The sequence below is a fragment of the Podarcis cretensis genome (genome assembly GCF_951804945.1).
Source record: "Podarcis cretensis genome assembly, chromosome: 14".
NCBI lineage: Eukaryota > Metazoa > Chordata > Lepidosauria > Squamata > Lacertidae > Podarcis > Podarcis cretensis.
Window position 1 is genome coordinate 7,522,189 of NC_137183.1, and position 24,641 is coordinate 7,546,829.

A 24,641-nucleotide genomic window follows, 5' to 3' on the forward strand; every position below is an offset into this window, starting at 1 on the left:
CCAGAACAGCTCAGGTAATATGTCTAAAGTTATTAAACATAAATAAAGTAATATTGAATTTTATACATAAAAGAAGGTCCTACTAATTAATAATACTTAACACTGTAGAGTATATCACTTCCACATGTTCAAAGCACTTTGCACAAAACTGCAAGCCTTACAACTGCCTTTTAAGGTAGGCATTATTATTATTATTATTATTCTGCTCCCTTTCTTGCAAATGCGGGGACTGAGGCTGAGATAGCATTCATACCAAAGGAGAAATTCAAACCAGGGATTTTCCTGAATTGTAGCCAGTCTCGTATACACTATGCTACACCAGCTCTAGTATTTGTCAATTGTGGCAGAAGAAACAGCAGGAGCGACTGGGAAGGTCACTGGTGGTGTGCTTTTGCTTTTATCTTCATATGTAAAAAACTTAGGGCTTATCCAGACTTAACCTTTTGCCTTGCTCCTTCCAAGCAGATGTCCCCACTTTAACACTCGGTGTCCAAGCATTTTTTTCTATTTTGCCCCGAGCTTTCCCTGCGAAAACCTGCTCTTTAAAGTGGAATCAGAACCAATGTCAATTCAGGTTTTCTGCACATATGGCCTGGCTGCTCTGCAGTTTTTGCATGTAGGGGCTCACCAGCATGGTGGTGCGCAGGTCAAACTTCTCCGCCAGCTGTGTGATGTAGATGTGCACGGAGACCAGATCGCACTGATCGTTCTCCTCTACCTCTCGGATGATGTCAGCCATCCACTCAAACTGCCGCTGGGTCCGCGTCACCCAAATGAAATAGATCTGGGAACAAGAGGAAAGTGAACAAGGCTGTTATCAGAAATCCCCTAAAATTATACCTGCGCCTGCTATATGGGCTCCTCCTTCCAAGCTCTTGCATCAAAACCTCTCCGCTCACCTGGACCCCTCTCATCCTTTCAACTCCATGGGCTGAATCTAGAGGCCTGTCATTGACCTCCTTTGGTCTTCTAAATTGCACCAGGAAACCACACTGGCCCATGTCAGAACTTCATGCTTTGACCTCCGCGTCCATTATCATTTCACCATCACTTGCTGTGATCCTTTAGGGTCTTCTCATCCAAGCCCAGTGATTGCTTGTGCATACCAAGCTAAGCTCAGTAGAGTTGCAACTCCTGCAATTTTCAAGGTCTAATTCCAAGTGATTATACACCACAAGTTCTTCATCGTGGGAATATTAAGCATCCCCGTGTTAGGGGAAAGCATGCTGAAGCTTCTATGGCTGGGGTAGCAAATGTGGTGTCCTCCAGATGTTGCTGGACTACAACTCCCATCATCTCTGACCATTGGTCATGCTGGTTGGAGCTACTGGGAAATGGGGTCCTACAATATCTGGTCGGCACCAGCTTGGGGGAGGTTGGTTTAAGGCTTCCAAAGGAGAGACTGTAAAGTCAGGGAAAACTATGAAAGAAATATGATTGCTCATTTTCTGTTACTTATATAGTCCACAAAACCTCCATGGGGACAGGATGGTGGCATATGTGCTCTGTATTAGGTTCTCTAGAGATATTTTTAAAAGGGTGCAAGAGGACTCACAGTGAAGTTCACATCTCTTCTGCTAACTGCTATGGGAGACACATCTTACGCTTTGAGAACCACACCAAGCCCCTTAACACTGACTCAGTGGCTAGCAAGGACAAGAATCCAGCCAGTTCTCCATTCCTTCAACCTCACCTTCTTGCACAAGATCCTGGACCCAACTGATGACTTGAAGACGAGATCTTTGAGGATGGAAGCAAAGGGCGTCACCCCGATGCCTCCTCCCACCAGCACAGACACTTCAAACTTGTTCCATTCCTGGTGCCCCTCTCCAAAAGGTCCATCCAGGTAGAGCTGGAGAGAGAGAGAGAGAGAGAGAGAGAGAGAGAGAGAGAGAGAGATGAAAACAAAACTTCACTTGCTTCCAGGGCTGGCGCTAGAGCTTGGCACTATTGAGCCCCTGCTGAGCCCACACCCCAGAAGGGTGCCCGCTGGATCATTTCCTTTTCCTCCCTGGTGTCACTGCCTGCTGCCCTGCCCTGCCTTAGCATTCAAGAGGAAAAAACAGCATAGGTGCAGACTGGTCTCTTAATGCAGCGGTTGCAGAAGGAGAGGGGAACAGAATAAACATTTAATGAGACATGAGGAAGAGGGACCCACTCAGGGAGCCTGAGGGCCAGCACGGCTTGCTCCTTTGCTCAGATGACAGAGTAGGATGACTCCCACTAAGTCTAGTTAGCAAGAGCTGACTTCTGCCTACAACTAATAGTTTGGGGTAGGTATTGGAGGGATGGCTTTTTGCCAGGAATGGGGAACCTGTGGCTCTCCAGGTGTCGCTGAACTCCAGTTCCCATCAGCCCCAGCCATGATGGTCAATGGTCAGGGGTGATGGGAGTTGTAGTCTAGCAACGTCTGGCGGGCTACAGATTCCTCTTCCCTGTTTAGTTTTCTGAATTGGTAGCAGAGGAAGCAATTCTGTGGTTGGAACCAGAAAGTGCTTTTAAGTAACTATTGAAGACATTTTCTGTACCACGGTTCTTTAAATCTATGCTAAGGTGGGTGAGGTGGAGAGAACGAGATGTTATAGCCTTACCTTGGGATATTTGCCAATTTCTGCTACGCTTTCTGGGGAGTAAAGCTCCCGCAGCCGAGTTGTCCAAGGCCCAGCTGCTCGAATGTGCAGGCTCAATGTGTCCTCATGGGGGGCAGAGGTCAACGTGAAGGGGTGGTACTCAGTGGTCCCCAGAGATAAGCAGGCAATCCGCACCCATTGCCCAGACCTGTAGTCAAAGTCCTGGGGCCTCTGGAACTGGAGGCGAGTGACTCCTGAGCCAAGAAAAAGGAGAGGCCTGAGCATGTTTGCCATTAAGGCACGAATCACAGAACTGGACCGACTCCAAGGGTCATCTAGTCATCTGGAATCTCAGCTAAAGATATCCAGTCCCAATACCGTCCACTCAAATCCCAGCTAAGCAGGCTGAGCTGCCCCTGTCTGGGCTCAGTAAGAGCCCTAAGCTGCTCCTGTTGTCAAAGTTGTTCCTGCCCAGAAGGAGCATTTCCTTCCTCCCTGCCCTCCCCTGAGAAAGCACTCTTCAAGATAGACCTGCTGCCTTGAAGAAAAGCTCCTGCCACTGACAAATATGGCAGCCTAGCACCAGAGATGGAGGGTAGGGTCATCTTAGATCAGGGGTGAAGAACCTCAGGTGCCATGGCCAAATGCAGCTCTTTAGCCCTCAGAAGTTCTGCCAGGCCACGCCCCTCTCCAGGCCACACCCCCTCATTGGCCCTGCTTCAAATCAGGTGTGTTTCTGCCTGGCTGGAATGTGTCCATGATCTCTGACAGGGCTTCTTGCTTGTCCAGATGAAGGACTGTGAGTGGTCTGTGGAAGAACGCACCCTACTTTACATTCCTTGCTCCACCCACTTCTGCATTTGTCCCCACCCACCACTGGCCTGTGACTCTTGCAAGGTTGCCCAGAATGTGGTCCCTGGGCTGGAAATTGTTCCTCACTTGTCTTAGATGTTACTAGTGATAGATCAAGGACAGGAAGTCCCTCCCTCCGTATTTTAAAAAGAGAGAGGACCAGCACCAGAAGACTTCTAAGTTGTACCTGATGGGAGAAGTTCAGCCTTCACAACAGCAATTTCCACCTTCTTCCTGCTCAGGCTGATGAGTTTGTCTGCCCCATAGATAAGGGCTGGAACAATGAAATAAATGTGGAAGCGGGGCTGCTGGATCAGAGCGTAGCTGCCGTGGATGATAACCTGGAGGACACATCGTAACCCAACACTTCAGTTATATTGCACTGAGAAGAAAAGAAAAACCTCTTCTTCCACGACTGTGCTCAAGTGGGCAGGCAGAGCACCAAAGGATCTTGCACAAGCAAAGAGCTATATATTCCTACCCAGAAGCCTCCATGAACATCCAAACCTGCCTAATGCTGAGCCAGAACATTGATCCATCCAGCACAGCAGGATGTAGAATGTGGTCTTCCTCACTGCAGAAACTGCAAATGCCAATCTCCCCCAAATCCTGACACATTGTGTATTGTTTACATTTGGTCACATCCACACGATGCATTTAAAGCACACGGTTTCCTCCCAAGAATCCTGGAAACTGTAGTTTATTAAGGGTGCTGGGAACTGCAGCTTTGTGCGTGCTTTAAACAGATGGTGTGTGGGTGTGCCGTTTGTTACAATGGCACTAGGGTAGAGGCAGGGCTCCAGAGTGAGTTACCAGGATATAGAGAAGCACGTAGAGATGGTGAGTGATCCAGAACCCCTGGAAGCTGATTCGCCGGAAATAGTGAGTTGCAAAGACATACATAATGGCGAGGACAACCAGAAGCAGCACCCCAGTCATGCCTGAGAGAGAAAGGAAAAAAAGAGGAACACGTGTTAAATAAGACAGCCGCCATGTGTGGTCCTGCTCATAGCTGTCAACTTACAGATTTGAAAATAAGGGACTAGCAGCCTCAAAAATAAGGGATCAGCAGCCAAAATAAGGGATTTTCCAGGCACAGGTATGTTCGTCTTCTGAGCCCCTCTGAGCCAAAGGCAGAAAGCCCAGCCAGCAGCCAAATGAAGCCTCAAGCGGTGGTTCCCACAGCGCAGCAACCCGGCAAAGGGGATGCAGCAAGGAAAACCACTGCAGCCGATTTGATTGGCGCAAGGCATGCAAGCTCCAACCCTCAGTCGTTCTTAGACTGCTTATTGGGTGAGCAACGCAGCCAAGCAACACAGTTGGAGCCTCCCTCCTCCCTGCCCGGCAGGGAGGGAAGGAGAGGAGCTGCTTCCTTTGAAACCTGGGAAATTTAAGGGACATCATCAATAAGGGACAGCAGCGGGACACAGCGCTGGGATAAGGGAGTTTCCCGCCAAATAAGGGATGGTTGACAGCTATGGTCCTGCTGCTGCAACCCACCCACCCTCCAAGAGCCCACACCTCCACTTGCCCTTACCTGGGACAGTCTCAAAAAACCACCAATAATATTTGCGAGGAAACTGTGACCTGGAAAGAAAAGAAATGATGGCACAATGTAAAGCCTTGATAAGCACAAGCAATGCAGACTGGAACGAAAGCACTATTGACAATTAGGATTGCAGCCCAAGTGTTATTTATTTGTCTTAACTGCTGTTTTTGGAAATAAGCAGCTCCACGTGATGGCATTGAAAAGAGGGGAACTGCAGAAGAGAAAGCGAACCTTTGCCTTTGCCCTGTGCAGTTTCCCCCCAAAGTCATTGCTTACTATACAGAGGAAAAACATAAAAGTTTTGAAGGTGCAGTGATACAGACTGGGGATACAGAGGAAAGGATGAATAGCACCGTCACTCCCTGATCTTGAAAGAAGTCATGAATGAGTCATCATTATTACTCTTTTAAAGCAAGGAATCTTGACTTCTCCTTTGGGCCCAAGTTGAAGCAATCTTGTGAAAATAGGGTATGTGCAGACTACGATTCAATGCAGCTGGTTTCAATGCCTCTGTTACAGGGGTCAGCAAACTTTTTTCAGCAGGGGGCCAGTCCACTGTCCCTCAGACCTTGGTGGGGGCCGGACTATATTTTTTTTGGGGGGGGGGAATGAAGAAATTCCTATGCCCCACAAATAACCCAGAGATGCATTTTAAATAAAAGCACACATTCAACTAATGTAAAAACACGCTGATTCCCAGCCCGTCCAAGGGCTGCATTTAGAAGGTGATTGGGCTGGATCTGGCCCCCAGGCCTTAGTTTGCCTACCCATGGTTTAGAATGTTCCTAGACAGGACCTTTGGAGTATTCACAAGACTGGTTCAATATTTCAAAATCTACCAAAGTAGTATTGGGCTTCCCATGCTAAAACAGTGGTAAGAAAAAGCTCTAACTGCACAAAATGCTTAAAGATCATGGCTTCTGTTCTTTCTCCAGCCATCTGGGTTGCCCAGCTCTCCTTTGTGTTCTTCAGTTATTACCGTATTTTTCGCTCTATAAGACGCACTTTTCCCCTCCTAAAAAGTAAGGGGAAATGTGTGTGCGTCTTATGGAGCAAATGCAGGCTGCGCAGCTATCGCTGAAGCCAGAAGAGCAAGAGGGATCGGTGCGCAGTGATCCCTCTTGCTCTCCTGGCTTCAGGGATAGCCACACAAAGCCTCTTGTGTGCAGTGGGAGCGCTCCTGCCTCTTCGCTCAAGAGGCTTTGCATTGCTTTCTTGTTTCTTGTTTTCCTCCTCTAAAACCTAGGTGTGTCTTATGGTTGGGTGCATCTTATAGAGCGAAAAATACGGTATGTATGAAGGGGGAGAAGGCACTCCCAACTTACCCATCGTTTGTAAAGGTGTTGGAGAAGAGGCAGGACAGGACGCTGAGAGGGGTGACTGAGAAGATGTAGACATTCACAATATGGCCCAGAGTATGCAGAACTGCAGGGGGCAAAAGTAGTGAGAGAATGCATCCACAGCAACAACTATGAAAGCAATTTCAAATCTGTTCTGGGCTGTTTGCATTCTCCCCCCCCCTTTTTTTTTTTTTAAAGCAAATTCACAGTCCTTGAACTGAAACACAGCTAACTCTTTGAAAGTTGCACTTCTCTGACTTTCATTGTGCAGTTTTCCCTCCAAACAATGTCTATGAATTAAATGAATATATTAGGGGGAAACATGCATAAAAAATAACCGTGAAAATAACATAAAATGCATTCTATTAATGCAAGTTCCTTGCAAAAATGTGTGCATTGATCAAAACTGCAGGCAAGATGTGTTCATTAGGAGAAATAAATGAAGAGCTAAATGAAGAATTTTCAGGATGGTCGTGGAAATGTGAAAAACTGAATTTTAGACAGGAAAAATGAGAAACTTAAGAAACGAAAATTAACAAATTCACCCATCCCTACATAAACTGCATGCCGTTTGGAACCCGCAACCCTCAGAAGTGGCTTTTCTGGCAGGTGGAAGGGGCTGTAGTAGAAATGAAATGTGGGGAAAGTCCCACTTTGCAAGCATTTGTTTTGTTGTTACAAAACAGCATTGGTCATGAGATAGCTGCTGCCAGCCAGAGTAGACAACACTGATTTACTATAAAGCAGCTTCCCAGGTTCCTCACTTGGCACCTACATCGCTCTCCTATTGGTACTCAGCAAATACTTTTCCGTTGCGTGCCAAGGCCCCATGACCCACAGTGATCCAGCGAGGGGCAAGAGAGGGCAATTCCCTGCTGTGCTGTGCTTTAAATTTCCCGCGGAGCCGCCCAGCTGAACCCGCTCCCCGAGCGCAGCCCCACCCAGCTCCATTGGTGTGGCCAAGCACCAGCAAGCAGGATGCCAGCCTCTGCCCCCTGGCTGGATCACTGTGGGGGCCTGAGGCCTGGCCGCAAAGCCACCCACCTAAGGAGGTAAGCAGACTTCTCTTAGGTCTTTTAAGGTGTCGTTTGTCAGTCTATGTGTTTCGGCTGCTGGTCTTCAGCTCCTGTATTTGATGGTGATCTTAACTCTTGCACTTTTTATTGTATTTTATCGTGGAAACATTTTGCTCTTAGGTGGATGATGATGATGATGATGATGATGATAAATTTTATTTATACCCCGCCCTCTCCAGCCACAACCGGGCTCAGGGCAGCTAACACCAGGTATAAAACAATTGATTAAAATACAATTTAAAAACAAGATTAAAACACAACATTAAAATGCAGCCTCATTTCAGTAGAAACTCAAATCAAAAACTTTTTGGGGATGAAAAGTCAAGTGTTCACCAAGGCCAACTATCCAGACTGGTCCCACGTGAGTCAGAAAAAAGCCAGGGAAGTCCCCAAATAGGAGCTCCATCACAGGAGGAGAAAGGAAAAAGGAAGAGGGGGAGGGGATCAAGTTGATTCCAAGCCAAAGGCCAGGCGGAACAGCTCTGTCTTACACACCCTGCGGAAAGAAATCAGATCCTGCAGGGCCCTGGTCTCATGAGACAGAGCGTTCCACCAGGCCGGAGCCAGTGTTGAAAAGGCCCTGGCTCTGGTTGAAGCCAATCTAACTTCCTTAGGGCCCGGGACCTCTAGGGTGTTGCTATTTATGGACCTTAAGGTCCTCCGCGGGGCATACCGGGAGAGGCGGTCCTGTAGGTACGCACTTTCCTCGTATCATTATTTAATCGTTATGATTTATTTTCCCTGGAAATTTTATTTTACAAGGTGCCTCGCCGACCCAAGCAAGATGTGCATAGGCATTTGAGCAAGTGTGCAGGGCCTCTCAGAATCTACCTGAAAAGATCAGGGCTCCAGTTGCAATCCAGCGGTGGAAGTCCACGGCAGAATCAAAAGGGATGTAGCGATTGAAAAAGGTCTCCCGCAGAAAAGTGATGAGGTTTCGACACATGGTGAGCAGGATAAATGAGTACATGAAGGAGATGCTGGCTCCTGCTCCCCGAGAGATGAGGATGCCCACAAAGGTGGTATCTGCAATTCCTGTGGGTGGCGATGCAAATCCATAATCTAGAGGCAGAGGAGAAAGGGTTTGCTGCAGGAACGAGGACCTTACACGCTCCCATTCTCCCCTCTCAGCAGGCTTGGGTTATAAACATGCTGGCATGCCTTACAAGCCCTTTACTACTTCCTGGGAAAAAGCAAGGCAATGCAAAGCCATTCTAAATAACATGTTTTGTTACTATATATGCTCACACCCTGAAATAACTTCCCTCCTGCTTCTTACTGCATGCTCAGTGGGGTGGGGTCTGGGTTATAGTGGAGCTATTCAGCTTCATTTTACAGCAACAGCAGTGCAACTAAAGTTGTGACCCTATAGGTCTGGGTCTCTAAAACAGCCACTAAAAAGCAGGACCGGGGAGTTTAGCAACAAACTTCTATCGATAGCAATTAATGAGCTCTACTTGCAGCAGTCTTGGGTCTCGCTTTTTTTTTGAGTCTGGCGTTAGTTTGTGCTGCAAGCAGATACGTACGTGGTGGCGTTCTTAGCTGGGGCTGCCACTCACTGCCTCCTCTGGAGACAGACATTTCTCCTTCCTCAATGAATGAGGATGTGGAGTTCCGGCCCTGGCTGGCCACACTAGGTCCTGGGCGCAGCAGTTGACTTGGTGGAGCTAAATAGGCTGGTAACTCACAGTATGCCCTCTCCACAAATACCCCAACCGTGATGGCTGAGAATATCACCACGCAGATGATGTGGCGACGGTAATTCTCAATGAAGCGCTTGAATTGCTGGACTTTCTGGTGAATTTTGCTCCTCTGGTACTTATCCCTCCGAGCCTCTGTGTAGAGATATGGCTGGGGAAAGGACAGCCTGCAACAAGGGAGTGAAGGTCCATATGAGGGTTTGCAAGGTTGCCAAGATATGAATTGACTAGGAGAGCCCCACCCATCCTGGGGCCAGTGCCCTCCAGATGTTGGGGCACAACACCCATCACCTTTGACCACTAACACCAGAAAACCCATCTCATTTGGCTCACCATCACACCTGAGATGGCAGAAGGACACAAAGTCGGTCCTCAGAGAAAGAACCAGGCAAGCTGATATATTCATGGGCAATAAGTTTGTTCTTAAAGTATCTTGGAGCTTGTCAAAGATTATGAAGTTTATGTATATAACCAAAAGCTGAAAGAAGATCAACAGAGCAGATGAAGGTTTTATCTATAGCAGACATTATTTATATAGCAGACATTATTTATATAGCAGACATTATTTATATACATGGACCACTGACCTCAGTAAAAATGAATTGCCTGACTTTAATACACCTTCAGAATGTCTCATAAGAAAATGTAAACCTCCTTCTGAGGAACTGAAAAAATATTTACTAATGTGTTGTTTAGAAGGCACTGATTTAAGATATCAGGACAACCTAACCCAACTAGGAATCCCAGAACAGCTAGTAACGCACACAGCATTCCTCAGCAATAAAATCTACGCTAATTATTTGCCAGTGCATTTGACTGTAGTGCCAGAATAATGTACTGTACAGAAATCCCAGTGTAAGATATTTGCAAGAAGGAGCAAATCCAGAAACTGATTATGCTCCATTATTAAATGTTTATTTGCCAACTCAATTACAGTGCAGAAATAGTTCTTGAGCACAGCTGAAATATACAAACTCATTTTGGTCACGGTAGGGTGAGTCACATGATTTTGTTGCTGTGTTAGGAACACAGCAAAATGTCAAAGCAGCACCAAAAAGGCCCATTCTCATGCTGCCACCTCAGATGGCAAACGCCAGGTACAGGTTGGCTCATGTGGGGAGTTGCAGTCCTTTAATTAAGTACACAAAGCCAACCTGAGCATTGATGAAACACGTGCATTGGCCCTCAGACCACAACGATTTAAAGTCCATTAACTACTTTCCTCTGAGGTTAGTGCCAAGGCTTTGTCATAGACGAGACAATGATATATTTGGATACCTTCCAGGGATTGATTTTGCTCTGTTGCCTAAAAGCTGACCACAAGGCAAACAAGTCATTGATATCAACAAAACTCAACAGTGTATAAAATGAGCATTGTGTGTTTGCCTAAGGGAGAGTCCGTCAGAAATGGACAACAATTCTCATCAAAGCGCTGCATCACAGGCAGAGGTGATAAGGTGGAAGACATTTCCAGGAATATGGAAATATTATGACGCTATAGGCACACAAAGGCTGGGCATTTCAGAGAACAATCATAAAATGCAAATCAGCTGTGATGCTATCTGAATGTTTACATCTGCCACCCCCAGGGACTGTTTTATTTCCCTTATGTACTATAGCAGAATGAAGTAGCAACTTCAGAAGAAATGATGCCATCTGCATGTATGTTTTATAAGTTTCCTCTCCCACGTATAAAAACATAAAAGTGTGTCATAAGGTCCCATAGAAGAAGCCTACGTGTACTCAGAAGTAAGCCCAATGGAGTACAATGGGGTTCACTTCCAGGTAAATGTGTACAGGGCTGCAGTCCTAATCTTAACTTTGGGGCATCTGGGATAGCATGCAAAATGGATACGTGCCAATGGCAACAGCCATTATTTGATGTTTGGCACTTCTAGGAGCATCCCTTGCCACACCTCAGACAAAGCAGAGAATTGGCATGGAAGGATGTCCACCCCCCCTTTATGAATGGTGCTTCTGCATTGCCTTCTAATTTAAAAATTCCCCCCAAGGAGCTGAGAGCAGTAAACATGGTTCTCTCTCTCTTTAACAATTACATTTCACCCCGACTTGTTATGAGGAAAGGACAGCAACCAGCTGTTTGTGAAGCATTCACCCCAAACTGTCTGCGAAAGGGTTGAGGGAAAGGTTAGGCAATGCTGGCTATTTGTTGAGCCTTCGTTCCAATTTGATTGCAAGGGGGGTGGGGTGATGGGATGCTGCACCAAACAAGTGTTATTCCACCTCTTCCGGTGCATTTTCCACCTGCTTTTCTCACTGCCTGACTTGAATTTGCCGGTATGCAATTGATTCCATTCAAAAGCAGCAACAGTCTGGAAGTGCCATCACTCAAGGTTATAAAACATGCTTGGTGGAGATTTAAATCTGGCTCTTCCTGCCCAACACTAACAATTACTTTATACTGGCTCTCAGGGGAGCACTGTTTTAAATTAATTAACTACAAGCCTTTATAAACTGCTTAATGATTTAAAATATATGTAAGTGGTGTACAGCAACAACAAAAATAAACAATGGGCTGAAGCTGTAAGATCACCTGACCCAATAGGTGCCCATTTGACCCAAGAGATTCCCATTTGATCAGGCATGCACCTTCAGTGTACTCTTTTCGTGCCTGTAAAAAACATTTTTATTCAGGGAAGCCTATCCAGATACGGAGAATGATGACATGCGCTTTAATCTGGTTTTTAGCTTAATCGTGGACTTTAAAAAAAATATATGTTTTAAATTGTTGTTTTCAACTGTTTTCACTGATAATTCTATTCTTTTTGTAAACTGCTTTGATTTTATTTTTTTTTACACGCAGGTGGTATAGAAATGTTGATAAAATAAGTAAATAAACCCAACTAAGTTCTAAGGATGCGGGTGGCGCTGTGGTCTAAACCACTGAGCCTAGGGCTTGCCGATCAGAAGGTTGGTGGTTCGAATACCCGCGACGGGATGAGCTCCCGTTGCTCGGTCCCTGCTCCTGCCAACCTAGCAGTTTGAAAGCACGTCAAAGTGCAAGTAGATAAATAGGTACCGCTCCAGTGGGAAGGTAAACGACGTTTCCATGCACTGCTCTGGCTTCTCCAGAAGCGGCTTAGTCATGCTGGCCACATGACCCGGAAAAACTGTGGACAAACATCGGCTCCCTCGGCCTATAGAGCGAGGTGAGCACCGTAACCCCAGAGTCATTCGCGACTGGACTTAACTGTCAGGGGTCCTTTACCTTTACCTTTACTTTTTAATTTCTAAGGAATAGATCTATTGAAATGAACGGGCTATATGCAATACTACTCCTAGTCAGATTAGACCCATTGAAATTGATGGATATGACCAATTTAGGTCAATTTGTGCCCTTGGGCCTACTCAGAGTACAACTTGGCTACAACTCAATGTTATTAAAACAAAAATCCAGAATAAAACAGCACTTCAAAGGCATATGGAGAGCAGGAATTCAGAAAGTGGGAGAGAAACAAAAATAGGGCCCTGGTCAAAAATATTACTCTACATGAGATCTGATGTAACTGATGGTTTCTGCTTCACATATGGCAGAGGGAAGGGAGTTCCATAATGCAGTTACAGCAGCAGAAAATGCCTGTTTTGGGATCACCATGATAAATTCTAATCTAAATAGATGTCACGTTGGAAGGCTATTAAGAAATACAATCAGACACTTACTTTTTTCCTGGCCTCCTCCTCAGGTTTTGCCCTGGCATTCCCCCAGAGGTTGCATCTCCTTCCAGAATCAGGGTCTGTTCCCGATTTAGGATGATGCTTAAGGAAGCAGATAATAGCCTTTCAGAGAACAGTCTTATCTATTACACGACTTGGAACCAAGAAAGCCGACCCAGGCCCTTTGATTTAATGGTTGCTTAGAAGGAAAAAGTTTGCCCACTTCAAGTGAATAACACCAGCCTCCCTAAATATTTCCCATGCCCAGCTTATTTGTTCTGCCACATTTCTGGCAGAAGAAACAACTCATCTTCTTTAGCATTTTGTTTTCTGAATAACAGCTGTAGCTCTTCTAGAGAAAGTGGGCTTGATAATCGGAAAATGCTGAAAATCTAGTTGCATGGAAAACAGAACAGGCATTCCTCTTAGGGTGTTTCTAGGGATGTTTCTTATGACATCTGTTTTGCAGCCATAAGGTTGTGTTTAACATAGCAGCACCTACACTGGGGAATCAATTATTAGACAGGGGTCATCTGTGTTTGGTTCTATATGCTGCCTCAAAATGATTTTATTTACCCTGTCATGTGAGCGAGTTTTATGCCATTTTTTCCACTCTTGAGCATATTTTTTTCCTTGATTCCTCAGCATGCAATTTTATGTGTAAATATAATAAAATAAATAGAGACATAGGACGGCTGCCTAATACCAAGCCAGACCACGTTGGTTTGACACTGACCGCCAGCAGCTCTCCAGGGTTTCAGCAAGGAGATGCTAGCGTGTGGAGCCAAGTCATTTTGCATGCATGACCTAATGAAGGGGCCATTAGAATATTGCTCTCTCTATGATCCCAAAAACTGTTTGAGCCATTTTCTCCTCTCTCAGAATGACTGGCTTAGGCGGGTAAAAAGATAAGAGCAAAGCTGAATGGATTATTGTACCCCAGACAGGGGGCACAAGAAACAAAGCCCCATCTTATTGCTATTAGTGCAAATCACATTTTTTACATGTGAACACGTGTCAAGGTCCATCAGGAGAACAAGGCTGGCATTGATGGAACAGACTGAAATATGACTTATTCAAGGTTGTAAAGAGATAAGCAGACTCAGGAACGCATATTGCCGTAGCATGGAGAGGCTGGTGTGAAGCCATTGCAGGGGAGAAGGGGGGCAAGCAAGCCCATATAAGGTCAAGCCCAAATAAGGACATAGGAAGTTGCTAAAATTACGATTTCCCAGAAATCAGGTGGTATTATTCTGCAAATGTATAAAAAGGGCTGGCAAGCCCAGAGACGGGGGGGCAGGCAATGAACTTTACCTTGTCTGTACCATTATTTTGTCATGATAAAATAAAAATGATTTTACTGCTGTCAAATTGACTTTTTGAAGCAAATTCTGATACTCCGAAGGGAAGGAACTAAGAAAAGGTCTTTCACTATGGATCAGGTTGTTTTTCTATGTGACTGGTAGTCTGGGTTGGCTGCTGCTAGCACCACAATAACACTGCGTGCCAGGTGACACCCTTTTTAAAGGAGTGACAATAACATCACGTGCTGGGTGACACCCTATTACAGCACCTGGCACATTCATTGGCATTGTGTCTGGAAGTGCCCTTGGGCCTAGCATCGTTTACTCTTTGGAAACAAAGATCTCCGGTTAACTGCTGCATAGCCCATGCAATAATACTGGGGGTGGGGCAGAGGAATGAGCAGGTTGCAGATAGACATATCTTTGGCACAGTGATAGCCCAGAGGGCATAATGGCCTCAGCATTCTCTCCCGGAAACACACAGTGGAAATTCACTCAGTGCCGTTTAAAGAACCTTAACGTGGGTCTTCCTCCTATCTCTCTGCACTACCTTAAATATGCAGAAACAAGTCCATCTCACAACCTTTCGTTCCTCCTCCAAACCAATTTAAACACCTTGCATAGCAACCATTTAAAAACCAGGGGAAGTGGCAGGGTATTTTTGTTTTTTTGTTTTGGCAGGGCAAGGATTTCAGCTGGAAAATGGAGAGTGAGGAAATGGTTAGAAGACCATGTTTCATGAACGAGAATACCCTATAAACAACGCTAAGTTTCACTGTCAAGCAGCAATGTTTGGGAATTTCTTTCAAAACCAGTAGGTGAATTTACTCTTTCACTTAACTGTAAGGAATGGACTGATTAACGGAACTATAACCACAGCAAAAAGCTTAGCAGAGAAACGGAATGCGCACCATACTTTTAAAACACATTTAAGGCACATCCCTGACACACACACCCCAAAATAGAATCCTTGTAACTGTAGTTTGTTGAGGGTGGTGGTAATTGTCCCTGGGATATTTTAGAGGAGGAAATGTGCTTTAAATGTATGCTGTGTATCTGCGGAGCGAGTGCCGGACGGCGCTTGAGATGAGCCCGGCTCACAGAGGATCAGTGGCTGAGCAGAGAGCTTACTTGTTGCTTCTATCCTTGTCGATGACGGAGGCTCGATTGCTCACATTTTGTCTGAATCTGTCAGGAATTCCTTTGAGAGACAGAATAAGGAAAGTCATGTCTGTTCATACGAAGGATTTTGCAGAATAAAGGGAAGAGAAAGAGCTCACTAACTTCTTAGGGTTGTGTCTCAGTCCAGAGGACCATATAGTCTGTTTCTGACAGTGGCATTGTAAATATAGATGGACGAACACATGCACAGAGGCATTTCTAGCAGGAAATTGGTGGTGGAAAGAGATGCTTAACCCAAGTGCCAGACAGCCAGAGCCATAGCTGGGTGATCTTACGCTCCTGGCAGAACTGTCCAGATTGTGCCCCCTCAGCCACTGACATATTAGCTCTTCTTTCCGCCTCTCCTCCAAACCCCTCCCCCCATTTAATTCACCCTCTATTTAAAACCTTTTATTCTAAGGCAATAATCAATATTTTTATTTATAGACATGTTTATGGACATATTTTAAAGCCGATTTTGTGGGGGGGCCCTCACCTATGCCCCTGGAGGGGGCCCACCTCACCACTCCCTAGCTATGGCCCTGCAGACAGCCACCTAACTGGCTGTTGGGTGCTTGGCAATCCCACACAAGGGCGTTATGATTGATGCCATGGGATCGGAAGGTGGTTTGTCCTGCCCACCTGTCAAAGTTGGCTTCAGGAAGAGAGGTGGAGCCAAAAAGATTCCACACCGGTGGAGTAGAAGGAAGGCCTATTCTACATTGCAAGTCCAACCACGTTCCCCCGGTATTGCGAGGGTTGGAAATTCCAATTTACCTAATAATTCAGTTGCTTAATTTTGCCTTTCCATGCCCCCCCCCAAAGCTCAGGCCTGGGCTCTCCCTTTTCCATTACCTTTAACGCAGAGTTGAGTGAAGCGGAACTCCTGGTCGTGGTCCCGCAGCATGTAGTTAAAATCTTCCCAGGTGAGCTCCTCTTTGTCTTCAAACCCTGACTCCTTGAACAAGGACTCTATGACCTTCTCAGTCTGATCTCGCGAGAGGCAGTTGTTGTAGATCTCAATGAAAGACCTAAGAGGCAACAGAAGACGCAACGCGGTCAGCAAGCAAGGAGCCTGTTGCAAAAGCTGCTATGAATCAAAGGGCTGTGGGCAAAGGGGCAAAGGGGCAAAGGGGCATGGGCGCATGGGAAATGGACTGAGTCAAATTAGGTTCAGAAAAGGGGTCCAGAACATCTGAGTCTTCACTAAAACCCTTGCAGTCAGATGTCCACCCTAAGCATTTCTGGTCACTAACAACTTAACCTCCACCAGCTTCATTTTTCCGTACATTATGCATTTTGTTCTCAATTGCAAGAGTTTATAATATCAGATGTCATATGTGTACTGAGCATTGATTACTTAAAAAAAAAAAAAAGAATATCAGAATCCACTAGGGAGAAACTGTCGCCTCGTGTGAATTTCAGTTTCAAAACAGGCTGGAGAATCCACTCTCGGTCACTGGCCTTGTTCCTCACCCTGTAGGGCTTTTGCCTAGAAGGAATGTGTCCTTGCTTTTGGATAACACACTTTGCTTGGCTGGATGGAGGGTAGAGAGAAACTGGCCTGTTGTACAAAGTTACTGTTTACATTTCTTGACCTGTTTGCCCTGCCCACCACTGATATGTGGCCCTTGGGAGAATAAAATGTGGCCCTCCAGCTGAAAAAGACTCCCTTCCCCAGCATTAGACAATACCTCAACATCCTGAAGAATTCTTCCTTTGAAAGAAAGCCATTTCCATCTATATCATACATAGTGAACATCAGTTTTGACTTCTCTTGGGGAGATCCTGGTGGAGGAAGAGTAAGATGAGCAACATCAAAAATACTTACCATAAAAATGCTTATCATAAAGCCCATTTGAAAAGGAATTTTTATGAGAGCCCAATTCTCCAGCCCCACAATAACTTCAGAGGCACTGATAACTGAAGGGAGGGGATTTGTGTTCCAGGAAACTGGTGGGTGAGAGGATGTGGGAGAGACTATTGTTGCAGCCTGACACATGAGGATGACGCAGATCTCTCAGTTTTCCTTGTTTTCACTCTTTAGATTCAGTTCTTCGCATCCCAACATCAGCTGGCATTTTTATTTAAAATCCTCATAAAAATCTATCTGCACTTTAGTGCAGAATACAATTTTGAAATGCAATTTCCTCTGATACAATGCATTTTTGTATGTTATTTTCACTAAAATATGCATTTCTAGGAACACTTTTACCCTGTTGGTTTCCCCTCACATTATTTGGTTGGAGGACCAAATTGCAAATTTTGGGTAGGTGTGAATTTTGAAGAAACGGCTATGTTTTGGTTGGCATACTGTTTGGAATTGGTTGTTAAATGTGAACTGAATCAAATTTCTCTCCCACCTTTATTAGGAATGGCCTTCCCATAATTATCCTGATCAGTAGCTTCTCATGTTGGCTGAGCTGGACTCACTTCCTGCTGAGCCAACATGATTCCCCATTGGCCATCTGGCTGCTGGTCTCTCCTACTGGAGATGTTCCTTGATGTACACATGATAAACACCTGGAATGTTTTCCCGTGTAGAATTCTGAATGCCCTGATTAGGCTCTATTCCCTCCCATACTTTTTCGCTGATATCCAATTTCACCTTTCATAAAGACCACGAAGATGTCTAGGAACTCCCGGAAAGAGAGATATCCATTGCCGTCCTTGTCAGCGAGTGAGAACATGGAGTCCACAAACACAGACTGGGGCTTGAGCCCCAGCGCATCTGCAAACTCCTCCCTGCTCAGCTCACACTTCAACGCTTCCTTGGCTTTCTGGGAAGTTTCTAAGCTGAGCTCCCCAGCATCTAATCTGTCAATGTCTAGAACCTGGAAAGGACAAAACACATGGTGAGGTTCCCGGAATAACACTTCTCAGGAATAACAGAACTGCAACAAACCCTTTCTCTCTGCTCTGCAAATATTAGTTTAAAATAACTTATCAACCAAGGTTTGATTTCTATCTCCATAGTTCAGAACATTGATCGGCTCATCTAAGCATTATGTACGGTAAGTACCTCTATTTGATGTTTAACAAAAAAGAATGCAGGAAATCCCCAACAATTAAAAGGACACAGTTCCACGTCGGGGGACAAGCTGCTGTAAGGAAGAATGAATAATGACTTATTCATGCCACGCTTGGGCAAAGGTTTCCGGCAAGAAGTGCAAGGGAACGTTCTTTCATAGGTGGTTGTCTTGTAAAAGGATAGAAGAGTATTGGGAAATGATCCATAATGAATTGAAAATTTTTTTTAAAAGTACTTTCCAAAAAACCCAGAGGCCTTCCTGTTGGAGGTAATTCAAACTCAAATACCCAGGTGTCAAAAAAGGTTGTTTATCTATGCTACTACTGCGGCCCGTGTTTTTTTAGCCCCGAAATGGAAAACAAGCGAGGTCCCAACCAAAGAAGAATGGAAACTTAAGTTGACAGAATATACACAACTTGCAGACTTAACATATAGAATAAGAGAACAAGAAGAACCTACTTTTAAAGAAGAGTGGGAAATGTTTATTGAATAGATGGGAAATAACTGTGTATAGCTGAAAACACTGGCAGCATTAAGATAAATTCAGCAGTGTAAATAAGTTTTGATGGATACAATAATGGAATACTGAATGGTATAGTTTTTGTAAAATATGCAGGGATATAAGATGTGTAAAATGAACCATGAAAAGAGAAGACGGGAAGTCATTGAGGATGTAAAATGAATATTTTAAATTGTAAAACAGAAAATTTAATAAAAATTATCTATATAAAAAAGAAGTGCTGGTCTTAGCCGTCTCCCCCCCCCCTTTTGCTGACTGCAATATTTGAGGGGCAGTATTTGGAGGTGGGGTTAGAATGCTGGGAATAGACACAGGACAGCAGGTTCGAATCTCACTGGGGAGATCTTAGGCCTGCCACTGTCTCCAACTCTCACTGAGCACCCAGGGTATATCTGTGAGGATAAAAATGGAGGATGTACTTAATTCTGAACTCCTTGGAGGAATTTTGGGATTAAAAAAAATGAATGTAATGAAATGAAAGAAACTACCATGCTCCTTCTTGCCATGCTCATCAGGCTCTGCATTTTTGAGGGGGGCTTAAAAAAAAAAGAATTATGCCAAATTTGCGTAGGATTGTACCCAGTGCTAGCCCTACACAGAATGCACCCATTGAAGTGAGTGAACACGAGTTCTTCATTAATTTCAGTGAATCTACTCTGAGTAGGACTAGCACTGGATACCACCAACAGCGCCACTGACATGCACTCCTCTTGGTGGGATGAGCATTTTTCGAGGAGGAAGTCATGATGGGAACACATCCCCTGTGGGACTCTGAAAGTGGCTGTCCTATACTGAAATGTTTTTGTCAAATAAGTAGGCACCTGCACGATCTATCCCTGAGAAGGGCTATTTAAGGAAAGAGTTGGAAACATTTCCCTGAGTAACACGGTGCAACATTGAGGCTCTTTTTCACGTACACATGGCAAATTACCTTGATTGTACACAATAACATCATCACTATGTATGTGCTGTCAGCTTATCTTGTTTGCCCTCAGAGACAGATGTTTACATTTGCAGCTATTTATATCTTAGTAGGGAAGAAGAGCCCAAAAACAAAGTTTGGATGTGGTTATTCAGTGCATGGCTTTCTTTGAAACAAGTCCCATTGTGTTCAGAAGGCCTTGCTGCCAGGTTTGTGAACACTGTGGGTGGTGTTCAATGTTAGTCCTGCTCTGAGTAGACCTATTGCAGTTAATGGCTGTGGCTAACTTAGGTTCATTACTTTTAATGGGTTTACTCTGGATAGGATTTAGCTGAATACAACCCAAGGCACCAGATTCAATTAACCTGGTACGCCAGCAGAAGTCAGTGTTCTTTTGTCTGTCCTGAGTTCTAGTGTTATGAGAGTACCTGGGCAAATATATGCCTGAAGAAAATATCTAGGATGTCCTTTCTCTGCTCCTTGGTAACGGCCTTCTTCAGCAGCTGCTGTTCCTTCATGTCGGATATGTGGAGAGAGAGTCCATTTCTTTCAAGGTAGACCTTCAGACGATTAAGAAACTCCTTTCGCTCTGCCTCTCCATCAAATTGCAACACCTATGAATAAATGAGATGGAGAAGTTCTGATTGTGGAAATTCCTTCTGAGGAATATCTCCCTTTTTGATCTTTCTACATAGCAACTAAAGACATTGGCTGGACAATGTTGCTTCAGCTCCTGTTAATTGATTTATTTTAAACTGAGGCTTAATGAGGGATTTTGGCTGATAGGAAGTCAGGATTTCAACAGACATTACATTTAATGAGTGTTCAGTGTCTGTACACAAATATCTGAGCTGCACACTCAGGGCTGGATTGAAGCTGAAGCTTAAATATTTCAAGGGACCTGTAAATACATCTTTAAACTATATTTAAAGTTTAGCATAATTGTCTTTCTGTATGCCAACAGTTTTCATATAGGCTAAGTAAGAAATTTCTGTTTGAAGGCATTTCTGTTTGAAAGCATTTCAGATGGAGATATGCTTACTGGAAGACAAATGTTTTAGTTTTTTAGTTGCATCCTCATCTATGTATCAGTATATAAAGGCAAATATAAATTTTTATCATTTCTATTCCATTTCTGTTAGAATGATGCATATTTTTGGTAATGCAATTGAACAGGGCCTCTTAAACTTGACACAGCTTAGAGCAGGTGCTGGGAATCTTTGAACCTCCAGATGCTGTGGAACTACAACTCCCATAATCCCTGGGGCCATTGGCATGCTTGTTGGGCCTGATGGAAGTGGCAATTCAGCGCTATCAGGAGAGCCAAAAGGTTCCCCACACCTGGCTCAGGGCTTCAGCAATTCTTAATCTGGGCCTGTGCACACTCTTAAAGTTATTCACATACAATGTCCAAGGAGCGTACAGTCTGTGTACACAACATTTGAGCTGTACGACACTTGTCCATGGGTACAGATAGCAGCATGTGAACAAGTCTAATGTTTTCAATATAGTTCATGAATGAGTAAACAGGCAGACAGACACCGTACAAGTTGCATACCAGGTCATATTCTTTGGGGATCTTCAACAGCAAGGTTTTGTTGCCCTTGTTGTTGGAAAGGACGGTCTCCACTTTTTGCTGGCTTTTCAAAAAGATGCTCCGAAGCACGGCCAACTTGCTGTCCAGAACTCTGATCCCCTTGTCTTCCTGCAGCTGAAGGTAGACTAGAGAGCTGTCTGTCTTGGGGTCTTGCCATTCAAACGCTGGGAGAAATGAAAAGATTTCTTGATATCTCACCTTGGGTGCAGGACCCAAGGAGGCAAGTGGGATAAATTAAAACAGATACAACCAAAAAAGGACAATAATTTTAATAATAATTTTAGCACCAGAGATTTCCTTCTTCTAGATGGGCCACCTTCCCAGGTTGGCAAGCTCCATCTGCCCCTCACCTCCCTCTAAGGCAGGTGCAGAAACCACCTTCTTGACCGTTGGACCAATAATTGCATGGGTAGACAAACTAAGGCCCGGGGGCCGGATCTGGCCCAATCGCCTTCTAAATCCGGCCCGCGGACAGACAATCAGCGTGTTTTTACATGAGTAGAATGTGTCCTTTTATTTAAAATGCATCTCTTGGTTATTTGTGTGGCATAGGAGTTCGTTCATCCCCCCCCCCAAAAAAATATAGCCCCCCTCCAAGGTCTGAGGGACAGTGGACTGGCCCCCTGCTGAAAAAGTTTGCTGACCCCTGAATTATTGGTCTCATCCACTCAATCCGCCAGAGCCTGTCTTCGTATGCAGAGAAAGTTCCTAACTCACATTGGTGGAGATCCATCAGCTACCCTCACCTGGTTTAGCTAGCCAATCAAAGTCATTCCCAGCCTCTGTCACATGCTGATAGGAGCCACAGGTGAGAACTAAGTGCAGGGGACCAAAGGTGGGGGACCGCAGGTGGACAAACTACCCCAGAAGGAGCATGGCATGTCCTTCAACAGAAGTATCACCCCATATACCCCTAGCACGGATGTAGAGAGGAAGTAATAATATTGTTTGCTGAGCAAAGAACAAAAGATATTCAAGGAGACTTTCCCCGCTACTCCTGCATCTGCAGGAGCATTTGGTTCCAGATCCTCTGGGAAATGCCTCACCGTGGATAGAATCTGCAGATATTTCTGCTTGTACCGAAGGGCTTTGCTTCTTCTTCTGCAGCTTCTTGAACTCTCTCCTCCGAAAGGCAGCAACGATCCAGGCAACAAACAGACTCACTGCAGAGACACCAATGGGACAGGCCTTGACGCGAAACTAAGCCCTCGCTGCCAGAGTTGCTTGCCGCTAATGACCGTGCTGGGGGTTGGCATTGTTGGGCACCTACCACAGCCCACACCCTGCAGGGGACCCACTGACAACTCCTGAAGCAACCTTCTCCAACTTGGTGCCAGCCAGGTATTTTGGGCTGCAACTCTCATCAGCCGCAGACAGCAGGGAGGATGAGAGTTGCGGTCCAGTAACATCTGGAGACACATATTCCCCATTCCTGATCAAACCATACATTTTATGAAATAAACAAGCCATGGGGTTTTTTAAAAAGTGGTGGTTGGTCCCAGAGATAGGTGAATATGCCAATTTCAGTTTCTCACAGTTTTCCAGTCTTAAAATTGGTTCTCCACATTTGCAATTTAATTATATTTTTTAATAAAAAAGCTCTTGTGAAAATTCATCAGCATTTTAGTGTGAAATTCCCCAAATGTACACATTTTGAGAGGCAGCCTTTCCTAATACCCTACATTTTTGCAAAGCAATTTCCCCCAATATAAGGAACTTCTATAGGTTATGCTCAGCAATATATGCATTTATTATATGCATTTTTCATCCTAGCATGTTCATGTTTGCACATGTTACTTGGTTGGGAAAACCACAAAGCAAAATTTGGAGAAGTGTGAATTTCAGAGGATGACTGTCTCGGTTCAAATATTGTTTTGGAAATTGTGAATTTGTTAAATTTTCCTTTTAATGCCTAATGAACTGAATGAAAACCCCAATGGCTGTTTGCTCCAATTCAGCTTCAAAGAGTGGGTTTTCATGGGGAACGCTCCAGAGCAAGAGAGAGAGAGAGAGAGAGAGAGAGAGAGAGAGAGAGAGGGAGCGCTTTAAAGTGGGGACTTGTGCTTGGAAGGAGCAACGCAAAAGGTGTGGCATCAGTTTCAGCAAGAACACATGTCTCTCCTCAAAATAGTACAGGTTAACAGCTGCATCATCTGGAAGCTGCAGAACCGGCGGCAGTGTTTGGGGTCGCCCACTGATTAGATCAGCTTAGACTCAGTACCAATGACTCATGGAAGACTCATCATATAAACATGGTCATGCTTTGCAGAAACTTTTGATAGCAATGCGGCACCCCTAAGGACATGGCCCCAATCCAACCCCTCCTTGGGATGTAAAGTAAGCAAAACCTGGTCTGAAACAAACCCAGAGGGAAGCAACAGAGAGCAATGATGGTGATCACAAATCCAGGTACACTCCCTGCGAAGTAATCCAGTACGGTTAGCTTGACACAGACAGGGAGCCGTTCTGAAGTCACTTGCTGGGGCTGAGAACATGGGGCACCTGGGAAAACAGACAAAGTGGCCGGGGCATTAGACCAAACTGATCACTTGTGCCCTCAGCCACCCAAGAGTTCCTGAAGATTGCATAAATGCAGCAAGTATTTCCCTCCCCCGTAGTTGCAATTCGTGCGCAGACCCACCCCTCTCCAGCAATGCTTTGATCTGATGTCAACTCCCATCCAGGCCAGGTGCCAACTTGCTCCAGGTTCTCTGGCCAAAAGGGATGGAGCTCGCTTTGGCAATGGCATTTTCACTGCTTCTCTATCTCTCTAGCAGACAGAAAGCATCTCAGGTGATCTGGGTTTACAGGTGTGGGTAAGCTGAGAGGATCGTGTGTTGAAATTCTGGAAATTACTCCATACTGCAACAATGGACTGAAGAGATTTTGGCACCTGACATCAAAATAAATAAAGTCGCTCTTACAGCAAGAGGGAAGGAATGTCATAAAAATGCTCCCACTGAAAATATCACAAGGTGCAAAAAACGAAACAAAACAAAAAAAACCACCCTACCATGGTTTCCATCCAAAATCTCCTCCTGGAACATTATTCCTTTTTTCAAATGACATTTTGATATATTTCAATTGCTTCAAGCCTTTTGAATAGGAGCAGATCGTTTTCAATCTGGATCATATTCAATCATATTCAGTCTGGTTAAAAACTCTGGCTGTATTCAGACATAACCCTAACAACCATAGCTTAATGTAATTTTTAAAATAAATAAAAAACCCTTGAGCTTATATGCTTCCATCTCCCCTTCTCTAACACAGCTGCAGGGAACAGAATAGAAATATTCAATTTCCGTTTCAGCACAGTTTGCTGGTTTGTTTCCAAACCATGACAA

General features: G+C 44.8%; 1 protein-coding gene across 3 annotated transcripts in view; it reads right to left on the minus strand.

Moving 5' to 3' along the window:
• The window catches only part of DUOX2 (dual oxidase 2), a 61,170-nt gene that overhangs the window by 4,593 nt on the left and 31,936 nt on the right, over nt 1–24,641 (minus strand). For all 3 annotated transcript variants that reach the window (XM_079953149.1, XM_079953150.1, XM_079953151.1), the window contains 18 exons: nt 23,662–23,799; nt 22,344–22,460; nt 21,259–21,461; nt 20,129–20,314; nt 17,836–18,061; nt 16,922–17,015; nt 16,083–16,258; nt 15,198–15,267; nt 12,769–12,864; nt 9,076–9,254; nt 8,219–8,449; nt 6,297–6,396; nt 4,960–5,009; nt 4,236–4,363; nt 3,610–3,763; nt 2,592–2,824; nt 1,694–1,852; nt 629–784 (listed from right to left, as the gene is read on the minus strand). In XM_079953149.1, coding sequence (XP_079809275.1) covers nt 629–784; nt 1,694–1,852; nt 2,592–2,824; nt 3,610–3,763; nt 4,236–4,363; nt 4,960–5,009; nt 6,297–6,396; nt 8,219–8,449; nt 9,076–9,254; nt 12,769–12,864; nt 15,198–15,267; nt 16,083–16,258; nt 16,922–17,015; nt 17,836–18,061; nt 20,129–20,314; nt 21,259–21,461; nt 22,344–22,460; nt 23,662–23,799 — 2,696 coding nt within the window. The remainder of the gene's footprint in view (nt 1–628; nt 785–1,693; nt 1,853–2,591; nt 2,825–3,609; nt 3,764–4,235; nt 4,364–4,959; nt 5,010–6,296; nt 6,397–8,218; nt 8,450–9,075; nt 9,255–12,768; nt 12,865–15,197; nt 15,268–16,082; nt 16,259–16,921; nt 17,016–17,835; nt 18,062–20,128; nt 20,315–21,258; nt 21,462–22,343; nt 22,461–23,661; nt 23,800–24,641) is intronic.